The 23339-nt window shown below is 35.9% G+C and overlaps 1 protein-coding gene and 1 pseudogene across 20 annotated transcripts in view; one reads left to right on the top strand and one right to left on the bottom strand.

Annotated features, from left to right (window-relative positions):
• NRXN1 (neurexin 1) overlaps positions 1-23339 on the top strand; it is a 1034155-nt gene that overhangs the window by 955552 nt on the left and 55264 nt on the right. For 2 of the 20 annotated variants that reach the window (XM_045549590.1, XM_045549589.1), the window contains exon 1: positions 22822-23020. The exons of the other annotated variants lie outside the window; for them this stretch is intronic. In XM_045549590.1, coding sequence (XP_045405546.1) covers positions 22988-23020 — 33 coding nt within the window. In that variant the 5' untranslated portion in view covers positions 22822-22987. Of the gene's footprint in view, positions 1-22821; positions 23021-23339 lie in introns of those variants that run through there. 20 annotated transcript variants of the gene reach the window in all.
• LOC123636631 lies at positions 12503-13419 on the bottom strand (annotated as a pseudogene).

Here is a 23339-nt window from a genome sequence, read left to right as displayed (position 1 = left end):
TGCTTTAAGCCTTCCTTGCCTCATTCCCCTACATGAAGTTCCCTCTGCAGCCCGGTCATCCAGCTTCCTCAGGTTCTCAGAAAACAGTGCCCTCGGGCTCTCCCCAGTCTACTGAGATGAACCCCAGAAACAGGATGTAAGATAGGCCACATACATTTTTTGGAGACTTAAGACTTATACCCTTAGGAAAAAAAGTAATTTAGGGCAATTCCAAGTATCTACTCCTTTACAGGAGTACAATTTCACACTGAAAGAAGACAGTATGCTTCTCAAAGGCAAAGGCTATGTTAGGACAAAAATGAATGAAACACCTTGTCTTGCACTTGTAGGTACTCAGAAAATATTTGTGAATTTGAGGGATTAATGTCCTGTTGGAGATATTTCAGAAACCAAGGAACTTGTTAGTGATATACTTTTCTTTAAAAGGTCTTTTTCTCTATCCCTGAATTCATCTGTATTATAGATGCTCACAAGTTAATTAAAATGATGGTATTTTAGCTAATAATACTTACTATAAAATCACTTCTTCCAACTATCTATGTCAAAATATCCTGATTAAATAATTTCTTTCTCATGAATACACACTACTTAAATTTTCTCATTGGTCAATAGTCACACTTCAATGATTCTATTTTATGCACTATCATAATAAAATATAGTAACTGCTACTGGGAATTATCACCCTTATCTTCAAGGAGGAGGTATGAATTTCCATTTCCAACTGTCCACCCAACATGTTGACCTACTGACATTTCAAATGTACACAAAACAGTTCAGCATCTTGCTCTGAAATTGTTTTCTCTTTGTGGATTTTCTATATTTTGTTAATAGCACTTTTATCCTCTTGGTAACTCAGGGGAGGCAGACAGGTAAATATATTTAAAAATTAAAAAATGGAATATAAGTATTATAATAAAATAATTAGCAAAAGTTGTGGGACCACCAAGAAGGAATGGGTAAATCATTATCAGTAGTATATTCAAAGTATTCCACTCTACGTTAGTGTCCTGTTGCTACTGTAAAAAACCACCACAAATATAGTGATTTGTTAGAGCAGGTGTAAACAGCACAATTGTCATCTTGCAGTTCTGGAGTTTGGAAGTCTACAATGGATTGTAAAGGCTGCATTCCTTCTGGAGGCTCTAGGGGAGAATGTGTTACCTTGCCTCTTCCATTTCTGGACACCACCTGTGGTGGTGCATTCTGTGGTTCATGACCCCTTCTTGAATCACTCTGACCTCTGCCTCCCTTGATGCATCTCCATCTCTGACTCTCATCATCCTGTCTTATTCCTTGACTCATAAGGATCCTTGTAATTATAGTGGACCCACCAGACAATCCAGGAAAATATCCCCAACTCAAGTTTCATAACTTAATTACATCTACAAAGTCTTTGACATGTAAGTTAACATATTTAACAATTACAGGGGCTAGGATGTAGACATCTTTAGGTGGTCATTATTTAGCTTATCACATACAGTAAATCCCCAGTCTGTCTTTCCATTCTTGTCTTCCTCTTGATTCTGGTGAACTGAACAATTTATTGGTCCACCATGCTTTCTTCATGGCTTTGCTCATGCCTTCCCTTTCAAGGAAAATGTCCTTGCACCTGCTCTACATGTCCAAAGGTTTCCCATCTTTCCAGGCAATGTCAGTTATATCTATTTCTATAATTCCTCCCTGATCCTTCCTTGTAAAGTAATTTCTTCTCTGAACTTTCATGATACTTTATCTGTAATTCTTATGACTCTTATGCATAATTAATTTTACTACAAAGCAAAAAAAAAAAATATGTCTCTTCCCCTTGTAGACCATGAGGTCCTCAAGGGCATATTCTGAGTCTTATTTATCATTGTATATTATGCTCACCTCCACCCTACTCCCAGCTTCCTGTACTGATCATTGCCCACTGTGGGTGTTCAGTAAATATTCATTGAAAGGATTAATGAATTTCTAGGAATCACCTGTCATTTTAGCAGAGTCATGAGATCCAAGGGGCATGCACTCAGGCTCTCTAAATCTTTTTTTCTATGCAGCATGGTCCTGCCAATTCTTGAAATATAGGTTGTTTTCTTTTTTCATGTATATTGATTGTTGAAAATGATATGAAAGTACTAGGCTTTACCACATTTTATGTGAGTACCCTTTAAAGATTTTATTTTCTCTCAGAAGACAAACTTAGGATTCAGAAAAGAGGAAATAAAATTCAACACTCCTATAATTACACATGACAATGTTATTAAAATGTAGAAATTCAATTTTTAAAAAGTCAAAGAAAGTGTCTTTTTAAGCATTGATTTCACTTAGTTACTCCTGCATATCTAATTGGCAGAAATTACAAGTTACCTTTCTTCTATTTTTCTGCTCTACTGAGCTCTTAAAATTGAGTTTCATGTCTTGACTCTGCAGATTTGACAGAGGTTACCACCCTCTTCAATCACTGTGAGAAATGTGTATCCTTAGCTATATGAAATCGAAAGGTGTGAAGAAGATTGGAAAGAATGATCATTTTCTCTCCCCTCCTCAGGTGTTTTCATGTTGCTCAGTAGTGTTTTCAGTCATTCCTTTGAGTTGGGCAAAATTATGAGAACTACACCTAAGTATGTCGATATTTTATTCTCTTGCAGCATTGGATGTGAGGCAGTGGTGTGACAGAATCCTGTTTCTTACACTGCAATGATTTTTCCATGGTGCTATGAGCAAAGTGAAAGAAAACTGCTAACCTGTTTATTAACTCCTAGAAATTCACTTTTACCTTTTGCCTTACACAAAAGAGTACTTTGTGGTTTGGCTGTATCATGAAATAATTGTTTTGAATTAGGAGTAAATGAGCATGATTGGCCAAATCTATTTAATATCTGAGAGGTTGCCTTAGCTATGCCTTTGGGCCTTAGGATGATCATGTTCTATCTTTGTTTCCTTGAAGTAGTTCCCTTCACTGTGATGATTTTACACAATTTGAGGTCCACATAGGTAGGTTGTTACCATGTGATCTCTGAGATATTTGTATTTTTCCCCACAGCTCTTACCAGTGTGGTTTAAATATACTCTAACCCTCAAGAATCTAAGTGTGTTGAATGCAAAAAACAATTTTGATAACCTGACATTGTACCTAGTGCCATGTTATCTGTGGATTGAAACTACTCCTTTAATGCCTCCCAAGGACATTCCCAGATTCAGCCTCTTAAACAGACTATATGTCTTTTTATTGGCTATATTGCATCAAACATACCAACAGAGAAAGAAATAAGCCTCCTGTTTCTTTTCCACACTTAATTCTGCCTACACGTAACAATATTTTGCACTGTTGGGTTCCACACTAAGAAAGCATACCAAAGAGGCCCAGGCTCCTCTGCTGGAGTCATCTCACATGAAAGAGAAAGTCTGGGCTTGAGTTATTAGCCTTTATAGGCATTAATGAGGAATGCCCCCATACTATGCTTCATTACTGCTTCCTGAAGGACTCCTCTGGTGAGAAAGCAAAGGATTCTAGTGTGATCTGAAGCAGTGGTTTATTGCCCATACTTAATTACTCAGCTGCTGTACTGTTCCTGAGAATAGTTCTCACTCAGGGTACAGGGCAGGAAATTAGACAGTGCCATCTGATGGGCATGTGACTTTCCAAGGTTGACAAATGGCAGAAAACATCACCCCGGTCAATTCTACAGCCTCTTCAATACACGTAACTGTACCCTTCACTTGAGTTAATGAAGTAAGGTTAGGCAACCTATCGAAGGTGTTTTGGGTCAAAATTCAGAACCTTTGCTATTTTTAATCTGCTATGATGAGTAATTGCCTAATCTTTTTCTATTTATTTTTAAACTTTTTTCCTCTATGATTTTTAAATTTATTTTTATTTTTTAAAAGACAGTTTTAGGTCACAGCAAAATTAAGAGGAAGGTAGAATTTCCCATTTACTCCCTGACCCCACACATGTACAGCCTCTCCTGTTATCAGCATCCTCCACAAGGGTCCTACATTCGTTACAGTTGATCATCATCAACCAAAGTCCATGGTTTACATTACAGTTCACTCTTTGGTGTTGTGCATTCTGTAGGTTTGGACAAATCCATAATTACATGTATCTAACATTATAGTGTCATACAGAGTGCTTTCACTGCCCTAAAAAAGCTTTTATGCTCTGCCTATTCATCCCATCTCCCCCTTCCCCTCCCCCCATGCCCCTGGCAATCAGTGATCTTTTTACTATCTCCATAGTTTGCCTTTTCCAGGATGTCATTGGGATCGTACAGTATATAACCTTTTCATATTGCCTTCTTTCACTTAGTAATGTGCATTTAAGATTCCTCCATGTCTTTTAATAATCTGATAGCTTATTTTTTTGTAAATGATAAATAATGCATCATTGTCTGGATGTACCATTGTTTATTTATCCATTTACTTACTAAAGAACATCTTGGTTGCTTCTGAGATTTGGCAATTACGAATAAATCTGCTATAAACTTCTGCATGCATGTTTTTTATGGACATAATTTTCAACTGTTGGGGGTAAATACCAAGGAGAGTGATCACTATATTGTATGTTAAGAGGAAGTTTAATTTTGTAAGAAACTGCCAAACTCTCTTCCAAAAATGGCTAAGCCATTTTGCATTTTTATTAGCAATAAATGACAATTCCTGTTGCTTTTCCTCCTTGCCAGCATTAGGCATTGTCAGTGTTACAGAATTTGGCCATTCTAATAAGTGTGTTGTGGTATCTTATCGTTGTTTCAATTTGCATGTCCCTAATGGTTTATAATGTGGAGCACCTTTTCATATGCTTCATTGCCATCTGTAATATGTATCCGTTAAGAACTTTGGCCCATTTTGTGTGCATTTTCTTATTGTTGAGTTTTAAGAGTTCTTTGTATATTTTGGATCACAGTCCTTTATCAGATGTGTATTTTGCATGTATTTTCTCCTAGTCTGTGGCTTGTCTTATCATCTTGACAGTGTCTTTTGTGGAGCAGTTTTTTATTTTAATGCTGTCCAGACCATGCCTTTGGTTTTGTATCTAAAATGTCAACTCCATACCCCAATTCATCTGTATTTTCTCCTGTGTTACCTTATAGGAGTTTTATGCTTTTGCTGTTCACATTTAAGTCTATGATACATTTTGAATTAATTTCTGTTAATGGTGTAAATTCTGTATCTAGATTCTTTTTTGTTGTTGTTTTAGGTATATGTCCAGTTGTTCTAGCACCATTTGTTGAAAAGACTATCTTTGCCCCATTGTATAAGTTTTGTTGTTCTGTGTCAAAGATCAGTTGACTATATTTACGTGGATCTACTTCTAGACTCTTTTGTTCTATTGATCTATTTGTCTATTCTTTTACCAATACCACACTCTCTTGATTATCATAGCTTTATACTAAGTCTTGAGGTTGGGTAATGGCAGTCCTCTGACTTCTTCTTCTCCTTCAATATTTTGTTAACTAATCTAGGTTTTTTTCCTCTATATATAAACTTTAGTCAGTTTTTCAATATCCACAAAGTAACTTGCTGGGATTTTGATTGGGATTGCATTGAATCTATAGATCAAGTTGAAAAGAACTGACGTCTTGACAATATTGAGTTTTCCTATCCATGAACATGGCATAACTCTCCATTTATTTAGTTCCTTGATTTCATTATTCAGAGTTTTATAGCTTTCCTGATACAGAGCTTTTTCATATTTTGTTGATTTATGCCTAAGTATTTCATTTTTTAGGGTGCTAATGCAAATAGTCTTAATATTTTGAATTTAGAATTTTACTCGTTCATGGCTGGAATATAGTAAAGAAATTGAATTTTTTATATTAAACTTGTATTCTGCAACTGTACAATAATCACTTATTAGTTATAAGAGTTTTCTCTAATTCTTTTGGATGTTCAATATAGACAATCATGTCACCTGCAAAGAAAGATAGTTTTATTTGTTCCTTCCTAATCTGTATACCTTCTATTCATTTTTCTTATCTTATTGCATTTGCTAGTAATCCCAGTATGATGTTGAAAATGGCTAGTGAAAGGGGACATCCATGCCTTGTCTTGATCTTAGTGAAGCTTCAAGCTTCTCACTATTAAGTATTATGTAAACTGTAGGTTTTTATAAATATTCTTTATCAAGTTGAAGTTTTCTGTTTTAATTTTTTTCTCCAAATCTATTTATTGTCTGCCTGTTTAGTAAATCAAGCATTTACTAAATACTTATTTATGACAATACTACGTTGATTGAGTAGTTGTGTCTAGTCCTGGGTTATTTTGCGTTTTGCTACCACCACTGTGACATCTACAAATTAATAGAAAGAATTAAGAACCAGACTTCAACTATAAGTTAATAAATGCAGAGAATTTTGAAGCTTTTTAATAGTGCCAACATTAGCCACAACACATATTCTTTCATTCAACATCCTGTACTCTCTGTGAATCAAGTATTAGGAATGATATGAATAAGATTATCACTGACATTAAGAACTCAATAATGTATAAAATCATCCATTACTCATTTCTCTCTGTTCCTCACCTCCCACATTAATCCATCAATAAGTCCCACAACTTCAGAAAGTCCTCTCTGCCATCTCCACCTCCACTACCCTAGGGCAAGCCATTATTGTCTTTTGCCAAAATGCAAAACCTCCTGACTTGCATCTCTGTTTGTTGTCTACTGAGCAACCCCCAAAAGCATTCTCCATTGAATATACAGGATGATCTTTTAAATATGTAAGTAAATTTTTGTCATTATTATATTCTTCAGACCTTCAATGATTTTCCATTACATTTAGAATAAAGTCTCAGTCCCCTACCTAGCCTACAAAGCTCCCATCTGGCCATCTGGCTTTCTCTCCTGCCTTCTCTCTTCCTCACTGACAATTCTTGGATCACACTATCTTTCTTTTGGCCCTCAAATGCTTCAAACTCTTTCCAGTCTGAGGGCTGTGGCAGTAATTGTTCACTGGAATAGAAATGCTCTTCCCCCAGGTAGTCATATGCTGGCTCCTTCTGGCTGTTCAAATCTAGGAGCCTTTCCATGACAAACCAATATAAAGGGCTCTCCCTTTTACCACATTTTGTCATTCTTTGATACTTTTTTATTTATTGCTTGGCCAGTTTGCATGGTTGGAAGACAAGAGTAGTTCCTGATATCTGGGAACTGATATAATTCACACAGCGAGGCCTCAGTGTCATTAAAAGCTTGCCTAGAGCTAACGGGTATATCATGCTATTCACCTATTCCACAGAAAGAATCTCACAGAATACCAGCATGAGTCATGGTCACTCTAAGACCATGATAAAGTGAGATAAAATATGTCCACATTGTTATTTCATTTAAAAACAGATAAAATCAGGATCACTATATAACCCACAAAATGTCAAACCACCTCTTGATTAAAATAAGTGAATACTACTTCTTTACCAATCATAGCTTCATTCTCGCTCTAGTCTGCTCTTGCTATAGATAAGATTTATTAAGATGTCTTATCCTAGAATTGCTTCTACTTCCTGATAGCATCCAATCCAGAACAAAGCCCTGCTTTCTTAAACCCTTGCCAGAATCACCCAACATATGCCCAAACTCTTTAATAAGTCTTTTCTAACACTTTCTTACTAAGATGCTTCACAGTTCCCTATAGTGTGTGTTCTTCCTTGCTACAACAGTTAATAAACCCATTTGTTGAGGGTGTGTTCCTAGTGGTCTCTCACTGGAGGGCATTAACAGTGGTTTGTTGGGCGGCTGTTGGTTTTCTGACTTCCTTTGACTAGAAGGTGGACTCCTATAAGGAGTGTTATTGTCTTGTTCTCTACTGCATCTGCCAAATCTCAAATAGGCCTGCCACTTAGTATACCCAACACATATTTGTTGAATGACTTCGTTGATCTTTTCCCATGGAGATTTAATAAGCCTCACAGCAATGATTTCAAATATAGATCCTTGGCCTAAAGACCTGAAAGGTTCCACTTGATGGATCATAACCTGGACCAGAAATGTAAATCCTTTATTTGGTTTTTAAAGGGAAGTGGAACACAAGCCATTGAACTTGGATTTTTCACAGTACAGTTAAGGACTACCTACCAGCTTATTAAGAATTAAATAATCTTAGCATTAATAAGCTAAAAATAGCATACAATGACAGTTACCCAGAATTCAAACTGAATAATCTAGACTCTGGCTGCCACATTCTGCTAGCCAACGCTGCAAATTCCCACTTTACATGCATGCGAACAAGTAGTGGGAATTCGTGCCTGGTTTCTGTTGAATATAGTTTTTGAATGATGGTAGTTTTGCTTTTTAAATTAATTTGTTATAAGCTTAGTTTCAGCATTTGCAATTTAGTTTATTTAGATTTCTTGATTAATTCTGTTGTAATAATTCATAATCACATCAATGAACATTTGTTAATAATCTCAGGCATATATGTTTTACTGTTCAAATATTAACTATCCATAATCTTCCCCCATCCCTTGCTTCCTAAATTTACTTGTACAGTGATAGTTCAATACATTGTAAGTGTAAGTAGGAAGGCTTCAGGGCTTTTTTTTTTTAATCTATGTGGATCAAGAGCAAAATTAGTTTCAGGATAAAATATATAAGAGAACTCTGTTTACTGAGCTACCAAGCCCTGATGCCTTGTACTTAGTGATTCTGACATGAGTTTAGGTAATGTAGACCTCTTCTGAAAGCAAAAGAAAACTAGCATATCTGCTGTCCTATGACTCATGACAAAGGAAGAGTCAGATCAAATAGGTGATTCCTCTTTATATTCCCCAGTCTAGAAGCTATTTTGTTTACCCAGATTCTAATAGGAAAGAGCCTTTTTTTCATTATATACTGTTTTTCTCACAGAATAGTCAAAACAGTTAACTGATTACCAAGGTAATGGTAGTAGATACTAAGTCTTTCTCTGTGGGTTTCCCAGATTAGGAAATAATAGAACCATTTTGTAGAGTCAAAGAAATTATTTATTATTTAATAAAGCCTTTAATTTAGGGGGACTGTTTCATCCTTTACTATATATTTTTCCAGCCATCTCACTTTGGAACGATTCAGCAGGGATGAATGTATAACTGTTTCATTTCTTAGTTACTAACAGGTGTCTCTCCAAGGATCTGATTTTGAAGTAGAATAAATAAAAATAGTAAAAATATTTGTTACATTTTTCTTTCCATTCAGAGGTATGAAACTATAGCTTCTTTTTAATTCACACTGACATTTATTTCTATGTTATTTGCTTTTCATTGTTGTATAATTATGAAATAACAGCTAAACATACAAAATGATTAGAACTTAAAATACTACCTGACTGATGTATTAAGGCAAATTTTACAGGAAAAAAATATATATATAATAACAACTTCCCTAGAATTCTAGCTTCTCTTCTCATACCTCTCTTCCAAAAATTACAGATGCTACCTAGGAAAATAATTTGTTTCATCAAGAATAAATTCAGATACCATTAGTTTCTCCTATTTAGGTAGAATCTTGGCATAATGGGCTGAAAATTTGACAAACTGTACAAATACTGCTATGTTACATATTTTAAAGGTCATTAAAGGGACCATAGGCATCATGGATCAACTAATCAATATTACTTGTTCATCTGTACTGTGGTTCCAGGCAGCCCTACCACATGCTGTAAAGGATATTTAAGATTTGTGGTACATGATTTTCTCCATCAAGAAGCTTTCAAATAGGGAAACAAAGACATCACATAAATGAAAATTAGATACCAAAAATAATAATGAATGTAGTCTTTAAATATTATAAAACTTTAGAGCAGTACTTCTCAAAGTATGGTCCAGGAGCTCTGAGAGGCTAGGAGTGGGGATTGTTTGTACAACCATTTCAGTGAGGTCAAAACTATTTTCATAATAATACTAAAATATTACCCCATATTCTAACTAATGTGGGAGCTAAAAAAAAAAAATGATCTCGTAGAAGTAAAGAATAGAATTGTGGTTATTAGAGATTGGGAAGGGGTGGGGTCAGGGAAAGATAGGGAGAGGTTGGTTAATGGATACAAAAGTACAGATATATAAGAGGAATAGGTTGCAGTGTTCTGTAGCACTGCAGGATAAAAATGGTTACCAAGAATTTATTGTATATTTTCAAAAAGCTAAAAGATTTTGAATGTTCCCAACATTAAGAAATTATAAATGTTTGAGGTGATAGATATGCTAATTACCCTGATTTGATCATTATGCATTGTATACATGTATCAGAATCTCATTCTGTATCCCATAAACATGTACAACTATTACATGTCAACTAAAATTAAACGAAAAAAATTATTTGCCTTTTTCATTGTCATTTTTTCAGGAGGGTACAGTGGAGTTTTTCAGAGACTACATGACTTGTGATATTACAACAGATCAAATGCAGAAACAGATATGAGCACCCAGATGTCTTCTAATATTTAAAAGATTTGCAAAAATGTAAAACAATATTATTCTCTTCAAAAATTATGTTTTAAAAAATATAGTTATTTTTAAATTTGATATTAACATTAGTGGATTTGTTATTGTTACTTTGAAATGAGTTAAATATTCAACATTTTCACCTGTAATTTCTAATAGAGTAAATACCCATATGTATAATACACATAAATAGTATGTCTTTGGAATTTTCAATTATTTTTAAGAGTGAAAATGGGCTGTAAGAACCACTGCTTTAGAGAAATGATAGATTACTTACAATAAACATATGTGCCCTGTGTGTCTTCTGGGCTTCTGGACAATTTATCATGTCATTTAGATCCAAGTAACTACATATTATTAAGTAAACATTCTTTTAAATTTTTTACAGTTTGTAAGACTAAATCTTTTTATTCTTTCATAGTAGTGATCTCTAGAATATAATACATTTTCTTCCAGAGAGTAAATGATGGCCTTTTGATTATTCCACATATCAAGTGCCTGTCCTTGGGTCATGTGATTCTGTACCATAATTTGTTACATATTGTTTTGCCCCAATCAGATGTGAAGCGTGTTGCAAGTAATGTATTACCAATAATGGTTTAACTTCCAAAATGAGAGAATAATTAAGTTTTTTTGTTTTAAATAACAAGCAAGTAGATTCAAGATTATGTCTATGATAATATCACTTTCATTTACTTGCATGCCAGTATGCCATCGTAAGTGAAAAGAAGATGATGTTGTAGCCAGCTTGCTGGGGAGGTGCCTGGCAGTGTGTCATGCTTGTGAACTCCATTTGTCTTGCTTGTCAGAGTGGAAGTGAAATTGAGAATCTCTAAAGCAATTAATGTAGCATTTATAGAAGTGACTAAACTCAATGCACACTAATGACTTCATTGTTTTTGATTGATCTAACTAGAGTTCACATACAAATCACAACTGAAATAAAGCCTAGCATTTTCCAAAGAGTATGGGCAAAATCTAGTACGTTAAAAAATAAAAACGTAGCATCTTCCCCAGGCTTTGCATGAAACTACATAATTTGAAAAGGAGGAAAATTTTAAGAATAGTATTTACCAAGCCAAAGCCTTTGGCCTTCATTAAATATAGAACACTAATTTCTTCCATGGTGAGTGAAGAAAATAATGGCAAAAATAAATTATATAGAATCAGAGACTTAAAACAATATGTAATACCTAGAAGCAACTTTTTTATGTTAATAGTTAATAACAATTATGACTATTGACCATTGAATCTGTGCTCATCCCTCTGTTATAGTTTATTTATATCTTATGAAAATTTTCAAAAGGTATATATTGCCATTGTTTTCATTTTATGGATGAGAAGGCTAGGACTAAGAGAGGTTGAGCTAACCAGCTGATCTAAGACCCCAAGTTTAGGCCATGAAACCAGATCTGTCTGGTTTCACTGCCCCTGTTCTCCCACTCTGTCCCCTATAGTCCCATATTTCATGCATCTGATTGGCAAAACTGATTTAATCCTTTCATGTCACAGAAAAGGATACCCCAACACAAGCAAATTAATTGGTTTGTGGTATACAAAGTCACAAAATAAGGAACAAAAATCCACATGACCTTTTGTTCCTTAGGTGAACATCAGGAACTCAGTCCAGGCTTTGGGCCTAGAAGTCATCCTTCTTCTCAGAACTTTCAGAATGTGAACTATGCAATATAACTTCTGTGGCATTTATAATATACTGCATTGCAGCAGGGGTGGAAAGAGAGAGAGAGTCTTGAAAAAGGACTCTTTCTTATATTATTTGCATTTCCTACAATTCTTTGTAACTAGTTAAGCTGTAATATGTATTAGTTGAATGACTGGCTAAGTGAATGAATTGTTCAGTATAGTACGTTCCTGAGTGCAAGCTCTAAAAACTACCAGGAGGCACCAGAGAGGAAGAAAAGCAGCCCCCTCACCTGCCACTAACTTCAGTAAGAGCCCTTGGATATCATTTTTTTTTCCTGGTATAAAATTATTCAGCTGTTATTAATTAGCCTCTTGCATCTTAGAAGAAACGAAGAAGACAGATGAGGTAGCAGAGCCAGGAGAGCTCCCTAAACAAACAGCAAGGAACAGAGGCAGACAGGGCTCAGTAACCCATCTGAGCACAGGAAAGCAGCACCCTCCAGGAATGGGCCTGGACCCAGGGGTGCTTCAGGATCTGGGCCAGGGCAGCCGCTGCTGGGGATTGTATCTGAGAAGCTTGGAGATCAAGTCCTGGGCCCCCAAAGGTATTGATGGGGGAACCTCACATCTACCTTGAGGCTGCGTCTGTAGGTCTCATATTGTGGGAGGTGCTCTCAAAGGGTGGATTTCCCACCAGCAGCTCATAGCGGAGCACCCTAATGCCCCACAGATCCACCTTCTCATCAGATGTTCTCCCCTGATCATTCCTGGGGGCAAGTAGTCCAGTGTTCCACACACTGTCTTTCTCCTCAGAGAGCGAGTGTGCACAGACCAGCCAAAATCTGCAATCTTCATCTCACCCATGAATCCCAGAAACAGGTTTCCTGGCTTAACATCCCCGTGAATTACTTTCTTGTCATGGCAGTAAGTCAAGGCATCCGCCAACTCCTCTACTATCGTGGCTGTTCGCTGCTCATCTAATTTCTGTTTTTTCTGCAGCTCCTTGTAGAGCTCGCCCCTTGGAGCATATTCCAGGATCAAGTATACCCGGTGAGCATCATGGAAGTAATTGTACAGCCTTAGGGTATCGGGGTGTTGTAGATGCGCCTGGATTTCAATTTCCCTGCGCAGCTGGTGCTCAGTCCTTCCTTTTCTGTCTGGGACTTGAAAAGAACCTTCAGGGCTGCAACAAAATGACTTTCCTTTAGTAGAGCCAGGTACACATTCCCAAATTTCCGCTTGCCCAAAGGACGCCCAATTTCAGTCATCAACTGTGAAGTGCCTCCTGGTCGGATTGCTGGGCGGCGGGGCTGCCAGCAGGCCTGCTGCAGCTGCGGGCTCCGCTTTGCCCGCCTGCATCACAGACTTCGGGTAACTCATGAGGTGGGGGCAAGCTGACGCCTTCCTGAGCCCTGGGAACCGGAGCGCAGTTCAGCAGCTCCTGAAGGGGGGGACGGTAACTTCCAGGCAGAGGTTCTTCCAATCCCGCCCGTGGCCTCCAATTATTCATAAGCATTCTTTTGGGGGAAAAAATGTTTTTATTGCTAGCAAAGTTTTTGTTTGTTTTTAAATACTAGTTTAGTTTAGTTTGTATTGTCTCAAAACTCATTTTCTCAGTTTGGTTAGTTAACAAAATTCAGTTGGGTCTAGTGATTTTTCTAGAATGAAGGCTAAAATGGCGACTCAAAATCTTTGGATTCTGGCTCTGATTTTTCCACTTGCTAGCCACATTTCTATGCGTTAGATTAATTATCTTTCAAATTACAGTTATAATATACTTGCTTTGTCTATATTTCTTATCTTTTTTTGGCAAGGATAAAATGATAGAATGTATGTTAAAATGCAACAGAATGCATGAAGTGATATAAAATGTTAGAGTAATTATTGATTATATGTTGTAAAATAGTTCATTATCATCAGTTATTTTTAAATTTATTTCTCTCTTTGGTGGGGCCATGTATATGCTATGTTCTCCACAGGTAATTTCTAATTCTGTTCATTAGTCCTAAAGTTTAATTCATAAAAGATGCTTCTTTTTGAATTAGAGACATTTTCTGACTTCAGTGTACCCAAAAGTTATTATCTAAAAGATTCAGAGATCTGATTCACAACATGTCCCGGCAATTGGGCCATCTAGCCCTGAAAGTAGAAGAGCAAAAATATAAAAATGTAGACCTACAAAATATATAAGTATAAAAGTATTTCAAAGAATACCTATGAAAATGCAAGTATTCCTAGGACTAGTTGGCCTGTAATTAAAATTGAGAAAGGAAAGCATTTTTACCTAAATATACAGCCATAGGCTTGGAATTGAGCATCACACTGACACATTCATTCATTTAGTCTTCATTTGCTTAATGGCTAACTCCCCTAGGTTGGGGAGGCTGCAAGAAAGAATAGCATTTGAGCTTGGTACAAAATAGGTGTGTAGGAGTTTACCAGAAATGTTTTTATTTAAATGGGAAAAGGGCATCCCCACATAGAATAGACAACATGTTCACACCAGTGAAGATGTTATAGAACACAGCATACTGGAGACAATGTGAAAATTAGAACAAGTCTTTTGAAAAATAGTTTGGCAGATTGTTTCAAGATCTATAAAAACACTTATGTCTTCAGTCCATTATGGGAATTTATGTTATGAGAAAAATACAAAAGAAGAAAAATGTTATTTATAATGACAGAATTCAAAATAGAAATGGGCCCATTATCTTAAAAATATGGAATAGTTATGTAAATTAACATATATCAGTTTGATTATTGCTATTAGAATAATCATGAATATTCTAAATCAAGATAAAAAATGCATGTACCATCATATAACTTATAAAACAGAATAAAACTATATCTTTATTATTACAAATAAAATTATGTATATATACAGATAAGAAATCAAGAAAGATCTCATGTGAAAATCAAAACAACAGCATCATCAACATCACATACAGTTTTGACAAGGTGGTGGGATTGTGATTTATTTAATACATTTACTTTGTTATGGTCATAGCATTTACTAATTCAACCAACACTTACTGACCATTTCATATGTGCTAGAAGCACTGCTTGGCTATCCAGTTGAAAAGATAAAGAAACTTGTCATTCACATAATATATTTTAAAAATTTTAAAGAAAAGCACTTATACACTTCAATGCTTTGGTAAAATAATTTACCATCTTTCAAAGCCCAACTTGAATGCAGTCTATTCCAGGAAATCTTTTCAGAATCTATCCATCCCCATCATTCCTAATATCTTTCTAGATTTATCAACCTTCCATCCCCCAAAATAAAATGCATGTGTTTAATAATGGATTGGATTATATCCATCATTGGATATAATATTGGACATAATGTTGGATTAGCATATCCACGGCTGATGTCACAGCAGGATGGCAGAGAATCCAATTCTTGACCATATGTACATAGGAGGGTGTGTGTCTCAAAATAAGGTCTAAAACAACCTATACCAGAATCATCTGGATTACATGCTATACCTGCAGTTTTTTACCCTCATCCCTGGAAATTATAATTCAGTAGATCAGGGTGGGAACAGAAACTTTGCACTTTTAAGAAGCACCCTAATTCTTAGGCACCTTAAATTTGGGAAACCATTGCTGTAAAGTATCACATCTACAAGAAATAAGTGCTCTGCCTACTGATATTTTCTCTTAGAACATTATATTTATATGTGTCCATTTGAAAAACTTCGGTTCACTGATTTTCTTATATGTTATATTCAGTCCAAGCTGAGCTTTGTTTCCAGCTCAGATTTCACAGTTTTTTTAATTGACAAGGTTCGCTCTCTGTGAATTCTGTATGTGCGCATGCTTGCATTCATGCATAGGTTCTGTGGCCTTCTGTGTGGGTGTCTTCTCCAAGTCATTCTTGTTTCTTAATATATCATTGTGTGGTCTATTATCAAGAATGGGAGAAAGTGGGGAGGAAGAGGACTCACACTTGATAATGCCTGACAAGCTATACTCACTGACAAACAAAAGTTTCTCATATATCTTAACTACATGTAAGGTTTTTGTGTTCTTTTTTTCTTTTTCTTCCCCGCTCCTTGTTTTCCTTTCTTACGTTTTTTTCCTTCCTTCCTTCTAATGAATTTGATCATGGGCTATAGCTTTTTAGATTAATACCTTTTACCAATCAGCCACCAAAAATATGTGGTCCCTGACTTCTGTTTGGTAAATGTATTTTCCTGAAAGAGGCAGTTCCTTATTACCTTGTCCCTTGGGTCTTGAGTTTGGATCAAAGTAAACAATTTGTTATCCCTCTGTCAAAGTAAGAGAAATGTGTAGTATGCCAAAAAGCTCAAAAAAATGTAAACACTGAGTTAGGGACTGGCAGTATGAATCCTTAAAGAGATTAGTCTGAAATGAGTATGTTTTAGCACCATTACCGTTTGACCTTAAATTCTCCAACCTAGAAGCCAGCTAGGAGAAAAACAATGATTGGTGGGTATCTGTACAGTGCACTCTCCTTTTATCTTCATGAGTCACTGTTGCATATTAAATGGGCTAGGGATTTTTTTTTTTTCTGGGTAGATTTACTGTCAAACAATTAGGATATTTTGATCTGATTTCAGTGGGTTAGGGTTATCTGATCTTATAAAGGAAAGCTTACCTCTCTTTAGAGGTCAAGAAAGCCATCCTAAGAAAACCCCTCAGTACAAATGAATTCCTAGGATATGCAAAATGGCCCTGCCTGGATACCTGCACATTTGTGGTTTCTAAGAGCAGCAGTGAGGTAGGGACCAGTTCAGCCAAGTACTGTGTCTATTTGTGGGTATAAAAGTCATCCTATTTTAAATGCTGCTATTTGCACATTTCTTCTATGCACATTAATGTTTTTTGCTCAAAAATATTTTCAACTAAAATATTTTTACTTTGTGAAGTCCAATTGGGAAAATTATCCCATAATGGATGGCTCTAAATCGCCTGCATTTTTCTTTTTTGCTGTGAAGCAGTTCTCTGTCCCAATTTCCCTCTTGGTTACCACTACTCCTACCACCTTTTCTTTATAAAAGCTTCTCATTTCTATTCATTAGAAATCTTGTTGAGATGGCTTTTTCTGAAGAAGAATTCTGAATTTGAAACTCCACTATGGCCCAAGGTTCTTGATGGAATGCTTAACAATGCAGACCCTTGAGATCCATCTAAGTCAGAATGGGAATCTGTCTCTAGGGAAGGGCCCAGAAATCTGGATGTTTGACATGTTCCTTGTTGGTTCTTACATATAATAAATTTTGAGAACAATTATTCTAGAACACTAGGAGCAGTTCTGATTTGGAAAGAGTATTTGATATGTAGTTAGTAGACTTTCAGTTGCTAGCTTCATGGACATATTATTTAATCCCTCTGAATCTCAATTTCTCTACTTTTAACATTAATATAATGATTTTTATGGTATAATGGTATTGAAAAGATTATATGAGACCATTTTTTGGTTTCTTTTTGTTTTTTAAATAATCAGTGTAAAAAAATAAAACCCACAAGAGTAGAGTAGCAAGAAAAAAATAAACCATAAGACTATGTGGAATTTTACTCATTTAGACATTAATTTTCTTCCTATATTTGACCTATACTTGGAAACATCAAATTAGTCATTAAGAGGAGGTTAGTAGTACTCCATGGCCTCAAAATATTTCTGCCATTGTCAGGCAAAACAGAAAATAGTAATAATAATAATAAAAGACAATCCACTATGATTTTTCACCACTTCTATTTATCTCTTCTCTTAAAAAAAAGAAATGTTCCAAAAATATTTCCCTATACTATATTCTCTCTCAACTGGAGCTAACTTTCTGACATATGTCTTAAAAGTCATCCATGCATCCCACTTCCCATTCATCATGACTGTGGTGCAAATTCATATGAGAATTTGCATTTAAAAAAAATCTTCACAACCACTCAAATTTTTCTGAAAGAATAGTCAAAGCTTCTCCTTTTGTATTTCATAACCTATAAATACTGAGTGGAATATTTTGGAGGCTCATTCTCTCCCCAGGAGCAAAGGCTTTCAATGCTTTATTCCAGCATCAGTACAGGAAGGAGAAAGCTTTGGAGTCTTGGCTGTCTGTTACTTGCCATCAACTTTACCCCTTCCTCTATGTCTTATTCTGGTTGATATTTATGGTGTTTTTTGAAAACCTCTTGAAACTTGCCAATATTATGTTCATTCGTTGATTAGAATGGTAAAGAATGCTACTGTCACTTAATTTAAGCCAAGTTATTTAACCTCTCTGCATTAAAATCTGTCATCTGTAAAATGAAGAAGTTGGATTATTCAAGCTGTAAAACCTCTTGAAGTTGTGAAAATCTATCTAGTTTTAAGATATCCGTGGATATCTTAAATAATATCCGTGGATCTGTCCCTATATTTTTTATGACCCTGACCTCTCTTTTCTTTTTATGGGTTCCCCCACCACCTCTCTCTTCCCATCTCCACCCCCACCCCTGCCCCTGCCAGCTGTTTTTCTGTAATACTTTTGTGTCAATAAGAGCATTAGTTTAGAAGCTGCTCAAATGTACTAGTGTTCCAGGTGGCTCTGTCTGAGCCTCACTGCATTGACCCTGAACACCACAGACTTGGCAAAGTGTGGGAATTAGCATGACAGGGGTCATAGGAGGGAAAATGCCTATAGCTGGTCCTGAGAACTCAGTTCTCAGAAACCTTATCAATGGATGGAAAGACTTGGTGGGAGCCTGAGAATAAGATCTGCAGACACAGTTTCTAGGGAGAGATGGTGGCACTCTATCTCTTCTGCAAGCTATGATGCAATGGTCCAAGATAAGATTTGCTTCCTTGTTTACAAACTTGCCTTGTGGTTAACTAGCCTAAGACCATAAGTAGCCTAAGAACTGTCATATATTTCCTTCAACTAGCCCCACTGTGATCCCTGTAAATACTATCTTTTCTGACCATATTTTTAAAAATGCAAATATCAACCGGGTCTGGTGGCTCATGCCTATAATCCTAGCACTCTGGGAGGCCGAGGCTGGAGGATCACTTGAGCTCAGAAGTTTGAGACCAGCCTGAGCAAGAGCAAGATCCTGTCTCTACTAAAAATAGAAAAATGAGCCTGGCATGGTGATGGGTGCCTGTAGTCGCAGCTATTCAGGAGGCTGAAGCAGTAGGATCACAGGAGCCCAGGAGTTTGAGATCACTGTGAGCTAGGCTGATGCCATGACACTCTACTCAGGGCAACAGAGTGAGACTCTGTCTCAAAATAAATAAATAAATAAAAATGCAAATATCTTGTGGAAGAATAAGGACCCCAAGTCATTTACATTATATTGTATTATATTGAAAATTGAAAATGAGATTAATTTCTCACTTTGTTTAAAGAAAAAATGTGAAGAATAGATTACTTGACCTATCAGTAGCATTTGAACAAAGTGACCCTAATCTCTTTTCTAATACACTTTTACCTTTGGCTTCCAAGGTCACCACACTTTGAGTTGTCCTTCTGTCTCCTCATCCTCATTTGCTATTTCTTCCTCTTCTCTGTAACTAATTAACTTTGGAGAGACTCAGGGCTTGGTCCTTAGTTGTCTTCTCCTCTCCATTTAAACTTAATTTTTTTGCCACTTTACAATAAATACTTCACAATGCAGAATATGTTTGTAACCTTTTTGGTAAAGAAGATAGAAAAGATTAGCATTTAGAACATGATTTCTCTTTCTTTTTGATTTCCAAACCCCAGGCCATAGAACTCTGCCTCCCCCCAACCCCTGCTGTGGAAAATTTGTCTTCCATGAAAAACTGATCCCTAGTTTCAAAAAGGTTGGGGACCGCCGCTGTATCTCATCACTATTGACATTTAGAGCCAGATAATTCTTTGTGGTGGGGGTTGTGTTGTATATTGTATTAATAGAATAATTAGCAGCATCCCTGGCCAGTACACACTACATGCCAGTAGTATGCCCTAGTTGTGATGACCGTAGATGTATCTGGACATTGTCAAATGTCCCCCTTGGAGGAGGGGGAAATCACCCCCCTAAAACACTGATTTAGAGTAATTTTATATAAAAAACAAAAAATCCTTTAATTATGAAAATTAGTAGCCCTTAATTTGGTCAGTTCAGTTTTTAAAAGTTTATATTTCTTAAAGTTATAGGAATCTGAACAACATGAACAAAAGTCAACAATAGAATCTATAAGCCAAGTTTGGAGTTTTGATTGACGTAAGTTTGTGCCAAAAATTGATTTTGCTTTTCTTTAGCTCTACACCATTATTGGTAAAAACATGCACATTATCTTGCCGTAGTAAACAATACCCTACATTATGATTCAAGTTAAGCTCTGCCAGTTCTTTCTAATTATATTTAGCTAAGAAAACTAAAGCTTGAAGGGGTTAATTTGGCCAAGTCTGGATAAACAGACAAATCATTTACTTCTCAACACTTCATGTTCCTACTTCTAAGAATCAGAGATAACTTAGGTGAATTGTCTTATAAATTGTGAAGCTCTTAATACATGCAAGATTGTATGATTATTTACATTCAGAGATGAAAGAACTGGAAGTTGATAAGGGATGTGGAGGTCTTCAGCTAAGATTACTAGAACTTCTATTTCACTTCCCTTCTTGTCTGCTCCTATTTTCTTTGCATGAAAAAAGTAGGCTACCTTTCCCTCTATCTCCCTTTCTCTCCTCTCAACATTTTCCCTCAAGATATCTACTAGTCATGTTCTTCTAAACCTAAATATATATAGGTTCCATTATTTTAATTAATTAATTAATTATAAATTACAAAGTAATACATAGACTTGATGGGAAAAAATGTACAAAATTGTACCTAAAAACTAGTCTCACCTTTGAAATCAGTCCTTCTCAGATTCAGCCACAAAATTTCCTGTGCATCTGAAACTGTGTGTGTGTGTGTGTGTGCGCGCGTGTGTGTACTCTGGGTATAGCCTATAAACAATTTAAACTTTGTACCTTTAATTTTTGTTCAAATAACATATCTTAGAGTCTCTTTAGTGGCTCTGACTCGGGTAGGTCAAAAACAATATATGTAACCTAAACATTTTTATCCCTATAATATTCTGAAATTTAAAAAAAAAAAACTGAAGAAAGCAATGTATCTTAGAAATCTCTTCATATAAACACATGAATTTACTACATTATATTTTACAGCTGAAGAGTATTTTTGCTGTATGGCTGTACCATAATTTATCAGGTCAATTGATTATCAGTGGCTATGTGGGTGGTTTCTAGTTTGGGGCTATTACAATGCTGCAATGAACAGGTTTAATGTTGATTTATTATTATTATATTCTTTTTGATGAGAAGTGCTCTGATCCTTAATCTTTTCTTTTAAAAGAATAAGTTTGATTATTCTGTTATTATTGAATAAATAGGCCAAATAGAGCACAAGACAATATATACTCTAAAGAATTTGAAAAACACTTTATTATTGCCTAATAGCCAATATTAAATAAAAGAAAGAGAGGGAAGAAATTTGCAAAAAACTTTAAAGGGCTCAGTCTTTCAGGAATGTGTTTAAAAATAATTGCAAAGACAAAAAGAGCTTTGCAACTTCCGCATTCTAAAGTTCAGTTGCAATCTACCTATGAGGCACACCTATCAGTGTTTATTCTGAGATTCATTTTTTCTAATTAGTGTTGGTTATTTAAAAGGTGTTAGAATCAGTCTTCTAAAATGCATCGATGTCATTAAGACTGGGCAGTGATAAGCAATGAAGAAAGTGCCTAGAGCACTTTTCCTTATATAAATTTTATTCCTAAAGATTGTTCAGGGTTGCTTTTGAGCTTTTTTTTAATCTCCATAATATTGTCATTTGAAACACACCATGGTGTCATCACTTACAACCTCCCCTGTCAGACTGTATATATAATCATCTCAGTTACCTTGAAGAACTGTGCAAAGTATCTGTTATTACAGTATGATCAATGGAAACAGATGTATTTGGGGATATATTTCCATACGGTATTCCAGATGTGTAGTCATTGTTTACCAAATAATTATTGTAAATTTCAGAGAAAAGGCAACAAATAAATATGTATTTCCATCACTGGATAACACATTTGTTCTTCAGGCTTTGAGAAACAGGATGTACATCTTTTGGTGCTTGTTTCTTTTATTTTTAATGATTGATAAAGTGACATATTTATTGGGACTTAAATTGTCTTTAAAGAGGAACAGTTCTAATTGGCAAAAAAGGATAAGAATGTATTTCTTAATGTTGCATAATTGCCTTTACAAAATCATCCCATAAAAATACTCATTATAAACATGGCATTCAAAAAATGTCATTCATTAACTTGGAAATAAAATTATAATTACAATTACAAAGCTTTGAGGAGATTCGGCTAGGAGGGCTGCATGCTAATTGCACAGTTTAAGGCTTCTAATTTAATGTTAGGCAAAAACATGAAAATCATCTCAAGAGAAAGACATAAGAGTTTAAGGAGTGAGGATGTTAACAAAAAAAGTTTCCCTTCTGCAATCACATTGGACTAAAAGTAATATAGAGAAAATTCCCTGTGCATAAAAACAGGCCCTTATTTTGGTCGGGGGCTTAGAGGGAGGTCCGTTTCCCCCTGCAGTCCCAGTCTGGGAGCAAATTCAACAGCAGCGACTGCCCGGAGTTTTTGAGCGGGGCGCGGGCTGGGCTGTGCACCAACAGCCTCGTCAACTGCAGACGGAACTGCAGCATCCCTTCCTGCAGCAGCGCCTCGGCCATTGGCTCCGCGGGGACACGTGACTGATAGAGCCTTTTCTGTGTCTTTTCTCGCCCATCTGTGTGCAGGGCACTGATAGGCCAGGCTGATGCGCAGGCAATTTATCATCTTGATCTCCCACTGAGTCAGGGAGCTCTCCTGTCACCAGTATTGATTTCAGAGGATGGACTAAATTTCCTAGGATTTCCATTAAGAATTAAGAAAAAAGCTCTAAGCACGCAGGGTAGCCAGACAGACATGGATATGAGATGGCACTGTGAAAACTCGCAGGTAGCTTCTTCTATCACAGCCGCTGCTGAGCACAGCTTAGATCTGCAGCATGCAGGGTTTAAGATGCCAGAAGCCTAAGAATAATAATGATGAAAATAAGAATAAACTCATTTGGATAAACTAATTTTAAGATTTTGATTAAAATATTTTTTCTTGGAGATTGCATGTCAAATTTATGCACGCTCTGTACGAAATGTTGAGAGGTTGTTTTAAATTTTAAAATGTCCTTAAACCCTGAGCATGGTTGCTTCTAGTTTTGTCTGCTGCTTTTCGTGAGCTTCAGAGGTTTTTTAGCATGCTTTGTGGCAAAAACAACCAA

The sequence above is a fragment of the Lemur catta genome, chromosome 4 (genome assembly GCF_020740605.2).
Source record: "Lemur catta isolate mLemCat1 chromosome 4, mLemCat1.pri, whole genome shotgun sequence".
Classification (NCBI taxonomy): Eukaryota; Metazoa; Chordata; class Mammalia; order Primates; family Lemuridae; genus Lemur; species Lemur catta.
The sequence above is the reverse complement of the archived record's forward strand: the minus strand, read 5'-3'. Positions and strand labels throughout refer to the sequence as shown.